Below are 17988 nucleotides of genomic sequence, written 5' to 3'. Positions count from 1 at the left end.
TCTTCAGGCCACTGGGGCAGATGACTGACACTGTCACACCACTCTGGGCAAGAACATCAAACTCCTATAAAGATGCAGGTGCCTCTCTGCAGTTGTTCAGCTACCTGGAAGCCCCTGTTTGAGACTAAAGAGAGCCTTAACCTGTTTGACCCCATGAGCTGGATTTACCTTCTTTTCCTAACATTTCTGAACAAATTATTTCACAAAAAAAAACCCCTAACAGTTTAATTTTTTTTTTCTTTTTTTTAAATTCAGGTAGCAATCTCAGCTTGTTTTGTTTTAAAGAGCTAGTGCTGTGCCCTAATTCTGCTCCAATGGAATTTAATGGTTAAATGGTTATTTATTTATTTCAGTAAATGGAGAAACAGACCTATACTGGGGGCTTTAGAAAATGGCTGTGCTGAGCAGTAAGAGATTTAATCTTATCTAGAACGGTGTAAGAGCAGAAATTTTCAAAAATTTTATTAGAGAAAATGGGAACTTCAGTAAAAAAATATTGATTAAAAAAAAAAAAGATAAAGTGTATTAATACCTATATATTAACTCCAAAAAGTGGGCAGTATATGTGGTCTCTATTTGCAAAACCTAAACGTCTGACTTAGCAGGACTTGTCTTAATAAACAATTAGTCCAGGCAAAAAAATGAAAATATGTTACAAAGTTGCCAATACAACAGTTATATTTTAAATAAAAATAGCAATAATATACATGTACATTATTGTTAACAATATGACTTGATGGAAATAACACTGATCAGTATGAAACTTAGGATTTCACTGGTTATCCATCCTGAACAGATGAAACTCATTTCACAGAAACAGAGGCAGGCAGGATGAAGTGAAGAAGTGATATTCACGGCTCACCATGACAAAGTTACCATGGAAGTTAAAGGTAAAAATGTAAAGAACAAAACTTTAAATAGATGTATAATATAAAAGAAGTTCAGCACTGTAGCAGTTGGGTGCAGGTGTGTGGAAAGACAGTGACAGCAACAACCTAACGGTGGACAAGGGGCACACTTGCACACTTACTCACACTCACACACACACACGTGCCCATGCTCAAATGCATGTGCATAGGTCCTCAGCTTGATTATACAAGCACAGAGTTGATAGCTTGTGATGGGGGCAACACCAGGAATGGGGTTCACCTCTCCCATTTTTAGGTGTTTGCAAGGTAGCTGTGGCTATCTATAGTCAGGTGAGATGAAACCCATCTAAGGTAGTAACATCAGCTGAACATTTTAGTGAGACTGTTGCCATCCTCAGTGTATTTAAGGCACTTTCTTAAAAAATCTGAAGTTAATCAAGATTGGAAAAAAAAGATAAAAATCCTTGCATGTGAAAATTGGAAATTAATTTAAAAAAATTCCTGAGTTTTGATAAATATTTTTATTAGAAGAATGCCATGCCTATTGAAAACACTCTTTTTATAAAAGCTTGTTATACAACATTTTTTCTTGAAAAACTCATGCCTTAGTGCACAAAATATGTTTAAAAAGTCTTTGGGGGCATCTTTAACAAAAAATTAGGAAATGATAAGCCAAAAGAATGACCTGCCATGTATACGTGCATTGCTCCTGGCAATACACCTCATGTTTGTTACAGGCACCTTTATTTTTCTGTTTTCTTACAGGGTCCTGCCCATATTTTAATACTTTATAATTAATTATGGCTCACTAAACTATTTACAGAAGCAGAAACTCATCACACTTCTTTTTAGGCCCATAAATACAGAAGCAGAAGGTATTTTAAAATACTATGAAGACAAGCGTGCTACACAGTACTGTACTGCTCTCTAGAAATACAGTTGGTGAATTATTTTCTTAATGAAGACTTAAATCTGAATGAAAATAGAAGTTCAAATTCTCCCTGTTTTTTCCCCTGGTTAATTTTTTTCCCACCTTCTATTTCCAAAGGATTTTGCCCCAAGACAGTATTTAAATTGCAAAAACAATGCAAAGTAAAAGTATCTCAAGTAAAGGACTGTCAGGTTTTTGAATGCCCACTGTTTACACAGGATAGAATAAATTTTAATTAGGTTAAAAATGGCTGATTTGTAATACTAGCCATTGTTCGTATGGTTCCATCAGTAATTACATTTTTAATTTATAGTTTAACATTAATTATTAATGTTTGCTTGTAGTGTTTTTATCTCTTCCACTGCTGTGAAACATGAATGACACAGAAACAGTGAAATGGATCATACCCCAAGTGCTGCCAAGTGAACTGAGAATGCACAGTGGTTAAAGAACGGTTTACAGAGGCCTTGGGAGGTTCCTTATAACAACAATAGGTTAAAAACAATCATCAGAGATTGCATCCTTTAATAATTTCATTAGCTACCTTTATAATACCTCTGATAAAAAATTCTACTTTTTTACATTTAAACTTCTGTTACAAAGTATTTCATGTTTTAATAAAAAATTAAAAAACAAACAATAGTGATGGTAGTTAATTCGCTTTATAATAGATAATACATTGAGTTATATATAATAATGGCTTTGATCCAATTAACGTTAATTATACTGCTTAGTAATTACTGTGACTTCAGTTCCTACAACTGTTATAGAGAATACAAATGTTCATTTAATGTACAGGAAGTTGGGATCATTTGGAAGTGCTGATTCAGAAGTATTCAAGTGCTAACAATGACTTGTTCTTGATACTCTTTTCTTCGTGCTCCATAACTGAGGATTTCATAAAAGTCCAGGATTTTCAACATGACACAGTTTTGGGGCTGTCATTTTTTTGTTGTTGTTCTTTGTGTGAACACAAAACTAGATTTTTTTAACGTTACCATCTAGTTAAAGGTGATTGCCACTTTTATTTAAAAAGGCACCAGCATTAATGTAAGGGAATATACCTTTATGAAGAGCTGTACTTGTTACTGGAGCGGAAATTATCATATCCGTGATCATTAGCTTTGAACTTTAAACAGGACTGCCTTTCCTCCAGGGACAGCAGATCTTTGGATTGGCACCAGCAACACAAGCATGACTATTGAAATAAAAGGAATAGACATTTTACATCATTTTGGTTTGCACATGTGGCAAAATGCACTGAAACGCTCTCTCTACAACTAAACACTCCCAACAGCTACCTGAAAGGAGGTTGTAAGGATGTGGTGCTGGCTTCTTCTCTCAAGCGAGAAATGAGAAGACTAGAGGAAATGGCCTGAAGTTGCACCCTAGAAGGCTTAGACTAGATATTAGGAATAATTTCTTTCCTGATAGAGTAGTCAGGAGTAGGAATGAGCTGCTCGGGGAGGTGGTGGGATCACCACCCCTGGAGATTTTTAAAAAATGTGGAGATGAGGCACTTCAGAACATGCTCTTGTGGGTGACACAGATATATTGATACATATATATTTTACTGGGGGACATATCCACAGTTGGAAGCAGTGATCTAAGAGGTCTTCTCCAACTGTTACAATTCGGTGATTCTGAAAATGAGGTTATGGTCTGCATTTGTCAAATGGCCTCTAAACTTGGATGCTCAATTAACAATCTGAGTGCTGGAGGGCAGGAAGAATTATACTGAGTTAATAATGGCTATATTCATATCACATGGAGTCATGTCTCCATTTCTAAATGTTGAAGATGATAATAAAAATTGTGACTCCTTGTTGTCCTTTCTCTGATAATTTTTATTTTTGAAAAAATGCATGCACACTAATCAGTATTTCCTAAGCAAGATGCTCAGGAGAATGATAATACAGTTATTTTGCTGATGTTGGCATTTGGGTGCTGGAAGTCCATCTGAGATCCTGTACACCCACTTGATTCCACCCTCAGGGTGCTAAAGATCTCTTACGTGCTCTCAGCAGCCAGGGGGCTGACAGGGAATATGAGACAGACACTAAAGCTTCTGCAACATGTGCTCTCACAATGATGTGGGAAATCCTGACACTACTTGATGTAGAACTGACTGGCTTCTGATGGAAAGATAAAGCCAGAAAGGAATTTACATAGCCAGGCAATAAGCCTAGCATTGGCCAATGGTTAAATGCTTGGCAAGAAAAGAAAAATCTATGAATTTGTGGTAGGCAATATAAAAAACCTGATACAGTGCCTGAAGGCAGTAAGAGGCCACAAAAGAGCCCAAATCTGGACATTTTCTGAGCAGACATAAAGGCTGAAGAAAGCTACATGTGAAGAAACCTACCTAGCTACATGTGATCCTGAGCATCAAATCCTGTGTGGACAATTAGTGCCCTGGACTATACATATAAACCAAGGCTAAACTATGAGGGTCTGTCCCATAAAATGTGGGTGACTAGGAAGGGACGAGTGGCTATTTATCCCCTCTGCCTTAGGTAACTGCTTACTGATTCAAGGGCTCAGTGGGGATGGGGAAACCCGGGGTCAGTGTCTTCCCTGTGGGGTGGCAGAGGATATGGCTACGTGAATTTCTGCAGCCTGATCTGAGTCTGCTTTGTCAGTGCTCTTGAGGTGGGTGGGTGCCAGCTCTGGTTAGGAAGTGATGTGGCACTGATTAGCAGGGTACCAAGAAGGTTTATTTGCGCACCCATTTGTTTTCTCTTTTTTAAGCCTATGAATCATTAGATCCTTTCTATGTAGCTTCAGCAAGAGAGGGAGAGAACACCTACTATAACCCAGGTAAAACTGAATTACCATTTACAGCACTTTGTGAGAATTACGAAATAAATTTGACTGCTGATGTCACCAGCAGCTCCCAGCAGCTTCTTACCTTAAAGCAGTTTTGGAATCTCTTGCTCACTAAATACAGAGCTATGGGATTGATGCAGGAATTCAGTGAAGCCATGTTAATACCAATGTAGTCCATCACGAGAAAAAAGCTGTGTGGAAATTCAAGGAAATGAGACACTTGGCAATTGCTCTGGAAAGGCTTAGCAGAGATTTACAACTATGAAAACTAGACTCTGATTCACTCAACTGAGACTAAATATTAAATGCAATTGTAAAGGGGTTATACTCAGGATTAGCCCATGGAGGTAACAATTGTGCTCAGTAATAAGGTCTGAATCAGTAGATGGTTCTCATGAAAGTAATTTCAGAAAATTCAACCAGCTTAATTTCTGGGAGGAAGCATTAATAAGGTTCTATAACTAGATTTAATCCTAGCTGTTCTGTTGGAAACGAAAATGTGGACAGAAATTTGCCCTCTGCCCTCATAATGCCACAAGACAGTGGGACAGTCCCAAGAGGGATCAGGAAGAAAATAGGGAAACAGAGGAATTCCTCATAATTTTTCATTCTGCTACTGGATTGAAACCAGTGTTCCAGATGAAGAAGCAGGGAGAACTTCAGACACCCATAGTAAGACAGTTCATTAAGAAACTATTAAAATTTCAATATGGAAATTTAAAAGATTTAATTATTTGGAAAAATTATTAGACTGGATGTTAGAAGAAATTTCTTCATTGGAAGGGTTATCAAACTTTGGAACAAGCTGCTCAGGCAGGTGGTTGGGTCACCATTCCTGGAGGTGTTTAAAAGATGTGTAGATGTGGTGCTTATGAACATGGTTTAGCAATGGATTGGGCAGAGTTAGGTTAATGATTGGACTTGATGATCTCACAGGTCTTTTCCAACCAAAATGAATATATGATTCTATGAAATCCAAATATGCTTATGGAGAATGTCAGCAGTGCACAAGCATTTTATTCCTGCAGGCTCACCTTAAAAGTTCACATCTGTTGGGGTCCTTCTGATCATAAATAGTGAGTTTCAATATTCTGCTTAAGTGAAGTGGGAGCCAACACAAGGCAAAAACAAGTACCAGACAGAACACAGTTTTGGCTACTTCACGTCTCTGAAAAAGAAAATTGGATAGAACAGAGTTATGGTTTTTGTCTCTCTTTTGATTGCTGCTGTCTTCTAATATCCAAATGTTTAATAAACAAAATTAAAACCCTATCAAAATAGGAGCTAAGAGAACATAAAATACCTTATTTTCTTGGAATATGCACTTAATCTTTTTGTTGGTTTAGATGTCTTGCACCGATTCTCTATCTCCAGTTTTTTAAGTATGAGTAATAGTATGAAAAATCAAGGTCATGGAAACAGTAATCTAAATTAAAATGAAGAACACATTCATCTCCTCAATCACTTTCAAATACCAGCTTGTTTTTTATTGCATTTTCTTGTGCTTTGATCTCAGGTATTATTTTAAATACCTAAAGATTCAACTACAGCTTTAACTAGGTAAGAGGAAAGGAGCACAAATATACATTATAGAACAAATGTAGTTCAATTCTAGTGAGGTATGATGTTTATGTCTAGTGAACTACTAACCTGGGATGTATTTTGGAATGCATTTTGTTTTGCTAAAATATAATGCTAAACTCACTACAGTTCAGCATGAAATTACTTCTAGATTAATAATTTTATAGCACCAGCTTCTAGATTACAGCACAACTTCATTAAAACATATCTTCTTTAGAAGAAATAAAAGCTATAAAACCTGAAAGATTAACATCAATCAAGAAAGAAACTTGTGATTGTCAGTTAAAACTTTATATTTCTGAGGGCTCTGATATAAATACATATATAATTGTTTAGCATCAGCATTGCTAGGAAACTTCTTACTAGTAGTCTTGAAGTTGTCATACAAGAACAGAATAATGATGTGGAAGTAAAGTCAGTAAAGGTATTATTGCCATCTTCTTTACAGTCAGTGGAGCTGTCAGGGATAGATTTTTACCTGTTTTAAGTGGTCATTTAAAGCAATCTGCATCCCACTTTTCTTTCGTAACATCTCACAGGTCATGAGTGTATAGAAAAATGCCGTAATAGCCAGTGGCAAACAGAAGTAAAAGCTGAACAGCCACCAATCTTTAGCCTGCTTGTAAAACTAGAAGAAAACCAAACCAAAACAAAAACATTATTAAGTATTGAAGGCTTAACATTATTGGATGTGTGCTATAGATAATTGGTAGCGAAAAGCATCTCTATAAATTGTATGCTACAGATGAGAAAACAGGACAAGACCATAATATGCCCAAAGCCCACAAAAAGACAAAAGTTTCTGAATGCTCTTACTTCAACCAGTATACTTCAGAAATCTGTCTGTATTACATTTGAATGTTATATTTACCTACATTCCACAAAAACTTGCACACATTGCAATCCACACAACACTGAGAAGATCCAACTGTTCCAGAGATTTTATACAAGTCAGTGTCTTACCATCATAAATGATGTTTTCTGTGTGGGGTGAAGCAGGCAGATTCTAAGATCCTTTCCTCTGTACTCCATTGTAATCATGTCAAATGCAATAGCTTCTGGAACAGCCAGTATCACTGATATAATCCAGATCAGGACAATTTCAACAGCTGTCCACTTTGGCACCCCGATTCCCTTAATGCGACTCCAAGACGCGACTGCTCGGTACCTGAAGCAACAGCACATGTTTGCAAATTGAAAGTATGAGAAAATCTGCCTTATTTAACTGGCTTAAACTCAGCTTACTTTTATTATATCAGCTGAATGGAAAGGCAAAGTTGAGCCAATGCCCATACTGAAGAGAAATTTTAATACAAATTTTGATGAAAAAATTGATCTTACCTATCTATACTGAGGGCACACAAACTCAACACTGTGATGCCCACTGATGCCTTTTGAATGAAGGGTACTAACTTGCACATTTCAACACCAAAGGGCCAGTCCTCTGCAAGTAGCTGTGAAAAGAAAACAATTACAAATGAATCATCTAAAAAATTAAACAGCTGAAACATCAACTTTTGTCTTGATTGTGTTTTGCTTCCACCGTTTAAAACTTACACAAGAAAAACCTTTTCACAAGGAAGCCTCCAAGTTTTGTCCTGAAAATTAGGCCTTAGCTTCACAGTCACTCCCTGGCTGCTCAAAGATATGTATAAAGGTTTAGTTGAGATTTCTTAAGCCCTGAAAACTTCATTCATTTTGCTTCTAACTTCACTACCCCAGTGGTGGTAAAGACTGAGCAAGAACTTCCCTTGTCTTTGGATTGGCTTTTTCTGCCTTGACTATTCATTGCTGTTCTTACAAGTTCAAAGTCACTCTCCATTTACTAGAAATACAGAAAATTACTTGAGGCTGACCAGAAAAGGGAAAAAGCCATGTCCAGATCTGGGCTGGGGTTCATCTGAAGCTGTCTAGGCTCCCTCAGATGAGAAGTCAGGCAACACTGGAGAATAATATTCCATAGTTTTGCTGACCATCTGATCATGACAGAAGGGGCCCACTGGATACTCAGGGAGCTTACTTAAACAGGTAGGTTGATCTAAATGTCTTGCAGCAGGTAAAGATAGATCATGTGAATCCCACACTGAAGGTCTTTATTGACCAGTTTTCCATTGATTCTGTAGAAAAATACCAAAAGGACTATCTGCATCCCGGACACCCCTATAAGTGCCGTGAAATAAAGAAAACAGGATATGGAATTTCAGGTTGGTTCAATTGTATTTTGGGTCACACACTTGAATGAAAATCTTCTGTCACATGCCCTGCAGTACATCTTAGCTGATTTAGGGGACAAGACTTACTGGACATAGAAAGCACCTTCCTCACAGCTGATGCTATGAACTCTTCGCCTGTAGCTTCAGTTTAGAAACACTTAATCTTTGTACTCTGCTGTGAGTTGCTCTAATAGCTCAAACACACCACAGCAGCAGCCAAATCTTCCAGTTCCTCATAAAAAAAACTCTCCAGAAGAGAGGTTATGCCAAGAAATAGTCACAACTGTTATACACAAAAGTAAACTTTCTGAGTTTCTGTCATTAGTTACATTATCTAAGCTGATCTCTGTTTTCCCTAACTTTCTTCAGATGTGGCCTTTTGGATCTGTTGCAGATAAGAGGGCTCCAAAATGGAGAAAGAAGAACACAAACTCACTAACTACTCAGAAGAGATTAGAACACCAACTACCCAGAAGAGATCCCAAAATCTTTCCCTTGGATGAGGCCTCCTCAGATATCTTAAGAGAGCTCCAAAATGTAACAGGAGAGTAAAGAATAATTATAACTACCCAAAAGAGATTCCAGCACTTTTCCCTTGGCTCAGGTCTCTTCTTACATCCCTATTAAATGAGATGTCAGAGAAGAAGAAATAGATCATCATGCTGTATAGATTCTGCTGCTAGGGACCAAAATGATTGAAGATGGCCACAGAATTGCCTGCTCACATTGGTTTGGCTCAGCAAAGTCCTTATGGATAAAATTACATGGTGCACAGAAGCTTTTGAAAAGCACTGATATAATGTAAGTATTTTCATTTTAACACAAAGGCAGTTAAGTACATTTCATGACCCTGTGCTTTTGGAAAGCCCTATGAAGTGCCCACCAGTATTTTCAGGTACCAGAATACATTCAAAAATTTGCTCTGGTCCTTTTGCTGAAATGGGATCTTTAAAAGAACAGCAGTGAAAAAACTGTAACATGGCCCAGCTTATGTCTATTTCTTCAATGATCTGTTGAAGTAAGACAAAGAGCATTATGGATCTGCAGAAAGGAAACAGAAAAAGATATTCTAAGGATTTATGTTTCTTGAGGATTTTATGGAAAGTAATAAAGCAGAGGAAGTAGGGATGAAGTTGTAATAACCATACAGTATCTTTTGATTATGTGATGTGGGAAAATAACTCCATCTGTAATTAAAGTATTTTCAGTAAAGCCTCTCCCCAAGACTTCTTTTGAATTGTTGTGAAGGGGTGACAGTAACAAACTCATTTAAAAATTGCAATGTGAATAATTACAGGTGCTCTAAATGCACACTCTAAAGAACCAAATGACACCTGGACTAATTTAATTTATACCAACTCAGCAGTGAACCTTCAGCCAACCACCACACCTCACTGATATAGAAATCAAGGACTGGGTAACAAGTCCACTGCCTACATACCTTCTACTATGGTACCTTTGTATATTGTACATATATATGGATTAAACCAGAGATGGCTCATTAAAAAGCACCTCAAAATATTTTTATTATTTGTTTAACTAAAATTCAGAACTTTGGTCAAGTTGCTGGTGGCAGATTCTGTTGAAGACTTCTAGCTACAACTACCTGGTGTATGTGCAAGACACTCCCTGTCTCTCTTCCCTAAAATCACAGTGCTTCAGCTGCACGTCGGAGATTTCCCCAGACTAAGGCTTATCTCTCAGGTGCAGGCAGTCACACCTGTGCTCCAAGATGACTGGATCTGAGCCAGCTCCAGTTTGGGAGCCATTTGGCTGGATTATACTGGGGCTGCACATGAGTGAATATGTTTTACTGAGAGAAAGGGTGCATTAGCTTGGATTTAGCATAACATCAAAATATTATTTGCATTCAACCAGCTTAAATCAGGGGCAGAATGGACATGCAGCTGTCTGCATTGGATTGGAAAAATACTTCCTTTATCTCTTGCAGCTGATGTATTGTGAAATTTGAGCATGTAAATGTGTGAGTCACAAGTTTCTCTATCACAGTTTTGCCAGCAGCTAACGACATGCTTTGCAGCAAAAGCCTGACAACATTGAGAAAGTAAAAGGAAAAAAGTAGAATGCTTTAATTGCTGAACTCTGTTTTCTTGTTGTTTCTGTTTGTCTTCTCTATTGCTATCTCCTCAAAAGCATTGCCTTGAAGTGCAGTAAGAAACCACTGTAAAGTGTTCAGGAGCATCATCGTGAGGGATCAGTGGACTGCCCAGGGCAGCGGTAGAGTCACCATCCCTGGAGGTGTTGAAGGAGAGACTGGATGTAGCACTTAGTGCCATGGTCCAGCTGATGTGGTGATGTTAGGTCACAGGCTGGACTTCCAGCAGACAGAGGTCCTTTCCAGCTTCAATGATCCTGGGATTCTGTGATTCTCACAAGTTACAAGCAATAGACCAAAAGGAAATGGCCTCAAGTTGTGCAGGGGATGTGTAGATTGGATATTAGGAAAAAACTATTAGGAAAAAATTATTTACCAAAAGGGTTGTCAGGCACTGGAACAAGCTGCTCAGGAAAGTGACCGAGTCATCATCCTTGGAGGTATTTAAGAGATGTGTATATGGGACATGGTTTAGTGGTGGAGTTGGCAGTGCTGGATTAAAGGTTGGACCTAATCATCTCAAAGTTATTTTCCAACCCAAATTCTATTCTGTGATTCTATGATCATATTTGTGGACAAGAGCAATGATTATTCTTAGTAAGTACAGATGTAGTCTAGTGAAATTTTGAAGGGTAATATGATTTCCTTATGATTTGTAACAGGGTATCTGTACAAAGAGAACATTTTACAAATGACAAATGACTTAGAGACATAAGATACTGCCAAGTGGCAGCAAGGAGAAAAAAAAATGTTGCATTTTTGTCAGTAAAATGCCAAGAAGTCTACCACTGGCTGCATTCCAAGTGACCTTTTCCAATATTTTATTGTGACATATTTTACCCAGGCAAAGTTTTCACTGATAAGCCACAGAAATGTGTTAAAGATGAAATTAAATAGACTGAAAGGGAACACACTGCAGAATGGAGTGAAATCACACTGAGAAGAACCCGTACATCTGATTCACTCCTGCCAAATACTTTCTCAGATCACAGATGTGTCCTTAAACTGATATGAAAGGTGCACAGATATGAAAATAGCCCCAAGAGACGTTTTGAATTGGAAACACACCTCTGAATTACAATTCTTGCCCTAATTTCTCTTGGTTCTGTAGGAAAATAAGGATGTTCACAGCCAGCTGTTGGAATATGCCAGCATACATGAGCACCATTCTCAACCCCTGATGGATCTGCTCCTGTGGCCATCAGCCAGAAAGCTGATGCCATGGCTCCAACCTGCTACTGCTGACTTTCTCCACTCAGGGGTGAAGAAACAGCAAAGTGTGCCCTTATTTTTGCTGGTGCCCTAGTCCTGAGCAGTGAATGAACACACAAACACAGAACAGGAATTTGTTCTTCCTCTTTGCAGTGCCTTCGTAGCAAGTCTAGGTCATGGGATGACAGGACTCAATTTTTGTAATTATCAATTGCAGAGTTACATGGGGAACCAGATATGCTCCCGTACACCTAATCCACAAGCAACAAAAATTTTTTCAATATGTCTGTGGAACAATTGAATTCCAACTGATAGAATCTTCATCTGATGCTTTTGAGACAGAGAGATATTTTTCAGTATTTCATAGGAACAAGTATTTTTCAAAACAGGAAATTTGACCAGGAAATTAAGCTTATGGACAGGGGTAAGTCAGACAAAATTTAAAAACTCATTAATATTTAACAGTATTATGATGCCAGAGTGGAGATCTTCCCTCTGGACAAAGAAACTTATTCCCCTTTTCCTAGTTAAACTAAGAATGCTTTACTTATCTACCAATAAACAGTGTAAATCTTAATATGAGGCATGCAATCAGTTTCTTTTTCTGCATCTTCATTATTAACTTTTGCTTGGAAATTTTAGGGTTTGTTTGTTTGTTTGTTTTCCCAAACGATTAAGATCAGGTGATATTACACCAATATCTTGAAAAAAGACAGAAACCACATAAAGTGTTGTCAAAGTAAAAAATTTCTGCCATTTCACAGTCCCAGTGAAAGGGCTGCATCAAAAGTGAGCATTAAGCAAGCCATGATGCTGTGAGGTTGGGAAGCATAAACAGAGGGTAGGAGCAAAACAAGAAGAAAATTTGTTTTGAAAATTGTCACATGCATCTTTTAAGTGAATGCATACTTAACAAATGTATACATAATGAAAACACTGTTTTAACTTTACAAATACCATGTAACATATTTTAGGTTGGAGATCCATCATTTAAAAAATTGTGTACTTTAAACAACCTACATATACTTTCAGTACCCCATACATCAGACCTCTGAGTAGATTGCTCCCATCTAACTACAGAACAAAGTTACCCCCCATTTCCTGGAGCATTCAGATCTTTCTGAAGTGCTTATCAGCTGCATTTATTGACCATAAAGACCACCTAAGCAAACTAAACTTCTAATTTAATATGGGCAAAGATCAATAAACTTTGTGTACGAAATCCCAAGCCTTCAAGTAAATGGTTCAGATGTTGGAAAAGGGGAAATAATGCATTTCTTCCATTAAATGGTTGTTACCTTTCACACCAGAAGGACCAGTGCCAAGAGTTGTAAAATGGAATAGAAACAATGTTTTCTCAAGTTCTTCTTTCTGGAGTTATTTTTTTTTCTAAAGGTCTCAGAGTTCTTTGGACAGTTGGGAAAAGATTGTCTTTACCATGATGCATGCCCTATAGCTACTTGCATTGTAAGAGTTAGTAAAATCATCACAAAGACATTTCCATGAAAATCCTGCCTTTTCAGAGAACAGCTGGATGAACAAAGAGGCCAGTTTGCACCTGCATGGGATTCAAAGTACCTAATCTGGTCTTATCTTTCCAGTGCTTGATATGTTATTTTTTTATGTAATGTATTTTACATTACTGGAAAAAAAATGCCTGCAAATCTGCCTTTGGCCTTTGATCATTGGCTTGGATAAATAACAGTTTTTGTTCCTTCCCTGGAACTTTTTTTCTCTGCTCTGCCATTGTGCTCTGAGATAAACTAACCTGTGACAGCATTTCCAGGTAGATATCCTTCCTCAGTCATTTGTGTCACAGTAAATTGATAGCCAGTGTTCAGAAAGCTACACAAGAGTGCACTAAGCATAGGATGTTCCCCCTCAAAAATACATTGGAACATGGCAATAAGTTGAATTTAACAGAAGAGCATAAATATTACAAAATGAGAGACATATATGCTGTCCATGCATCAGAAGAGAAACCATATTATTATACTCTTTGATTATGGCTTTTATAAGTCTATTTTCCTATCTCATTATACATATTTGCATGAGAGGCAGAGCTAATGTAAGGTTGGAACTTCCAATCCTGATGTTGTTTTGATGTTTTACACATTAGAATTACGAACTCCTCTGTCAGGACAACATGAGATTAAGCCTTCCAGAACTGCAGATCTGTATTATCAGGTGTATAAGCTACCACCGTCTTGTCTTCCAAACATTAAGTGCAGAGAAGGACATAAGAAGCTCACTGACCACTGACCTCCCCCACACTCAAGTAGTGACAATTTTGCAAAGCATCTAAGCTGCCATAACATTCCCTACTGCAGAATGAGTACCTCAAGACTTTTCTCTACTTCCCATTCTGCAGTCTTGGGGTTAAAGCCAAAGCCAGATTCTTTTACCAAATCCCTGAATGCCAAAAAGGTTCTGCATACTGGACCTGCAAGCCCCTCAAGCCCTCATTTCATACCCAGTTTCCTGCCTGTGTGACAAATTCCAATACTTCACATTTTCTAGTGTGTACACTGATCAATATTCAGATTTATCATGTGTATCTTACACAGTGGACTGCATTTGTCTAACAATCTAGACAACACCTGCTTTTATTAAGAAAGCCTCAATGTAACAGATGTAATTTTTCATCTGTGTATTATTTTCAGCTACTTACATCTTCACATAACTAGTCACAGGGGAAAACTTTAGCAGTTATGTCTTTTATTAGCTGATAAAATGCTGCTCTTAGTGTGAATTCTGGGTTCTCTCTCTTACGGGTCTGTCTGGAAAGCATTCACAGACACTTTCACACTTTCTACTGCAAGTGTTTCTGAGTAAACTGCTGGCATTTTATTAACATGAGAAATTCTCTCACATTTTTTCACACAGCCATCTTAACTGAGGATCTGGTAGCAGTTCTGAAGATCTGTTTCATTCAGTTTAAAATTGCTTCAAATTGCAAATTCCAGATGCTAAGTATACTTGATTTACAAACCAAGCCTTTTCACTAGTCTTTGCCTTTTTTCCACAAGGGTGGGTGATTCCAGTCAGTTTTTGATTGCATTACAGTACTTTCCCTCACAAGTTGGCTCTGCAGGTGGACTTATATGGGATATAGAATTGATAAAAAGTTGCCATTAACTCAAATTGCATGCAAACTCTTAATTTTGATTTAAAAAGCACAATTTATAAGAGCTGTTGGATGGTTGTTTTTTCTTCAAATTTCCAGTAATTCAAAAATCCATTCTTAAAACAGCAAATATTTAACTCACTATTGTGGAGGATAATAAAATTTTATTACAGGCTCTTCAATGAGATGAGTAGCAGACAATGGGAGACTTAGCACCTGAGAGATATTGCTCAGCTCCCAGCTTTATGAATAGCATAATAAATATCCTGGACTTGCAGCTATCTATCTGTTTACAATCTGACCTTTTATTCCTCCTGTTCCAACCTACGCATAATGATACACTTGATGACATTCAACCAAGATAAGGACTGGTGTATTATTGCATGTTATCCTTAATTTAATTTTGAAATAATGTCATCGAGATTGCAAAGTCTTGTACTGAGCAGCTGTTACTGATTTAATCGCTTGGATTTTTCTGAGAACAAATTAAAAAAAATCTTTTTTCTCCTCCCAATATTTAAAAAAAATACAGATTTTTCAAAAGTGTGATTATAACTATTTTGTTTTATAAGCTCCAGACTCATTCAGAAGGGTACAAGCCTCTTACAAGAACTACAATAAATGAAAGTACCAAAACTCAAAATGCAAAGAAAGTAGCAAAACACCAAATCAAAGGACTCCCTTGTAATCCAAATTATTCGGCTCATTAATTTAATATGGTTATGAGGAGTTCCAAGTTCCCCACTTTATAATACTTCAGTACTTTAAAAGGATTAAGATACAGCATTCTCCCAGATCAGCATCTTCTGGGAGTAATCACAACAGGTACAGACTAAATTAAAAAAACTGTCCCTCCAACGTGGTTGAAGCTTAAACTGGCAGGCTATGCTTTAAAACCATGTGTATGAAGTGAAATGGGTGAAGCCTCTCATGTTCACCTGGTGCAGTACCTGAGGGATGCTTAAAAGACCCAGCCTGTGACCTTTGAGGGCAGAAGATGCCTTGTTACATCCAGCATCCCTCTCAACAGTGCTGATCCTTAACTAGAGGCTAAATTCACCAGCCCATCGAATTTTTAAGGACAATCTGACTGCAAGGTGGAGAGACAAGAGGTTGTATTCCTTCCTTGGCAAGCTTTATCACCTCAAAGAGCAGAGTAAGGAAGGTGCAAGAAGAGCAGGTGCAGCTCGCTCCCTTCCGGCTGCCCATGCCGCAACACCGGCTAAAGGCTTCACAGCTCAGGAGAGCATCACGCCTCTCAGCCTCAGGATGGATAGAACTAATGCAAATCACTCCGCTGATTTCTCTTGCTAAGAATTGTCATTATAAAGCTCCCATGCCGCCAGCGATTGCAAAAGCCCATGTGAAGTATCTAAATCTGCCCCGGCTGAGCATGAGGGACTAAGGGGGTACCTACAGGACAGGCTCTTCTGTGCTCCTTACTCCGTCTTCGAGGGAAAGGAGGAAAGCCATGAACCCACTGCGCATTTCTCTACCGCACTGATTTCCTTTATCCCTTGAGCAGAGCCTGTTCCCAGGTGACTTTCAGATCTTGACCACCTCCAGCCGTACCTGCCCCATTCCCAGCCCAGAACGATAAGACTGGGACTTCAACACAGAGATGGGATAAGAACGGTCAACATCTGACCGGAATTCCACCCTCCTACAGGATTTTGGCATCAGATCTAGTCCCTGGGTGCCTCCCAACCAGAAGTGGGGCGTGTTTCCTCCCGGTACCCGCGGCGGTGCCGAGACCGGCGGTGAGGCCGCCGCACCCCCGCCCCTGCTCCCGGACCCATCCCCGGCTCTCCCTCACCTTGTAGACATTGATGGGAATGTCGATGATAATATGGAGAAGGTCTCCGAGGGCTAGGCTGGCAATGAGGATGTTGGGGCCGTTCCTCATACACTTGTTCTTGTAGATGATCCGCAGGAGCGTGGAGTTGCCGATGATGCCCAGGACGAAGACGAGGCAGGACACCACCGTGTTGATGTACTTAAAAGTCTCCTTGATTTCCGTCTGCCCCGTGCACATGGGGGGGGAGCCCGAACGCGGCCGCCCGCCCGCCGGCCCCCCGCCTTTGGGCAGCGTGTCCGGGCGGGAGGCATTGGGCTCGGCGCCCCGCACCGCGGGGGTCCCGCCCGTCGTGTCCACCGCCGGTGGACTCTGCCTGCCCGGGCCCGGCGAGCGCAGGGAGCCGTGGCCCTCGGCGGCGGTGCGGTAACTGAAGAGGAGGAGGAGGAGGAGGAGAACGGGCAGCCACCACGGCCGGACGGTGGGCATGGCGCTGAGGCACGGCCGATCCTCCGCCGGACTCCCGCCTCCGTCAGCGCCGACCTGCGCGGAGAGAGGGGACAGGGCGTCAACAAGCGGGGACACCGCGTCCCGCCGGTGGCAGCCGGGGACGGAGCCGGGGCGCTGCCGCCGCCGCCGGACGGGGACGGGCTGTGGAGCCGGCTGAGCAGCGCCCTGACGGAAAAAAAAACCTGCGCGGCGGCTGGGGAGAGGAGGAGTCCCCGCCGGCTAGACCTGCTCTGCCCCCCGCTCCTCTCCCCCTCACCGAGCCGAGCGGAGCCGAACCGATCCTCACCGCCTGCCGCTTGTGGGGCTGTGACTGCCGAGCGAGGGAAACGCGCTCCGCCGGCTGCCGCGCTCCGCGCCCCGGCTGGTTGCCCGCTCCTGGGGACTGGTTGCCCGCTCCTGTGGCCGGCTGCTCGCTTCTGGGACCGGCTGCCTGCTGCTGGGGCTGGCTGCCGCCGCTGGCCGGTGATGGGCGCCGCGGGTCACAGAGGCGGGATGGACGGGCGGTCTCTTCTTGCAGCAGGACCCGGCGGCCGTCAGTCGCGCACCAAACTCCGTGGTCAAAGCTGAGCCAGCGCTGCGGCCCCCCCCCTTTTCTAAAACATTCAACCGCATCTGGCCCATCAGTCACGGCCAGACCCCACCCGCGCCCTCCTCTCCACCCGCCCCGCCGGGCCCGGCCCAGCCCAGCCCGGCCCCTCGGCCCGCCGGCACTGCCATGCCTCCTCCTGCTGCCCTCAGGGGTCTCCGTCCGACCCAGCGCTCCGTGACTCGGTACTTACGGGACGATCTGATCTACCCTGTGACC

The 17988-nt window shown here is 40.6% G+C and overlaps 1 protein-coding gene across 3 annotated transcripts; it reads right to left on the bottom strand.

The window, feature by feature from the left end:
- Positions 1 to 533: 533 nt before the first annotated feature.
- On the bottom strand, positions 534 to 17759 carry EDNRB (endothelin receptor type B). Of its 3 annotated transcripts, XM_030464330.1 has the most exons (9): positions 17440 to 17759; positions 16695 to 17216; positions 7552 to 7664; positions 7174 to 7378; positions 6689 to 6838; positions 5664 to 5797; positions 4712 to 4820; positions 2865 to 2998; positions 534 to 2778 (listed from the first exon to the last, which is right to left on the bottom strand). In XM_030464330.1, the coding sequence occupies exons 2-8, from the start codon at positions 17160 to 17162 to the stop codon at positions 2867 to 2869; spliced, it is 1311 nt and encodes a 436-aa protein (XP_030320190.1). In that variant the 5' UTR covers positions 17163 to 17216; positions 17440 to 17759; the 3' UTR covers positions 534 to 2778; positions 2865 to 2866. The 3 variants fall into 3 exon arrangements, with proteins under 3 accessions (XP_030320190.1, XP_030320182.1, XP_030320198.1); XM_030464322.1 differs by having other exon boundaries at positions 534 to 2998; XM_030464338.1 differs by having other exon boundaries at positions 534 to 2998; positions 17470 to 17759.
- Positions 17760 to 17988: the final 229 nt, after the last annotated feature.

Source organism: Calypte anna, chromosome 1 (assembly GCF_003957555.1).
Source record: "Calypte anna isolate BGI_N300 chromosome 1, bCalAnn1_v1.p, whole genome shotgun sequence".
Classification (NCBI taxonomy): domain Eukaryota; kingdom Metazoa; phylum Chordata; class Aves; order Apodiformes; family Trochilidae; genus Calypte; species Calypte anna.
Note: the sequence above shows the minus strand (reverse complement) of the source record. Positions and strands in the feature narration are given on the sequence as shown.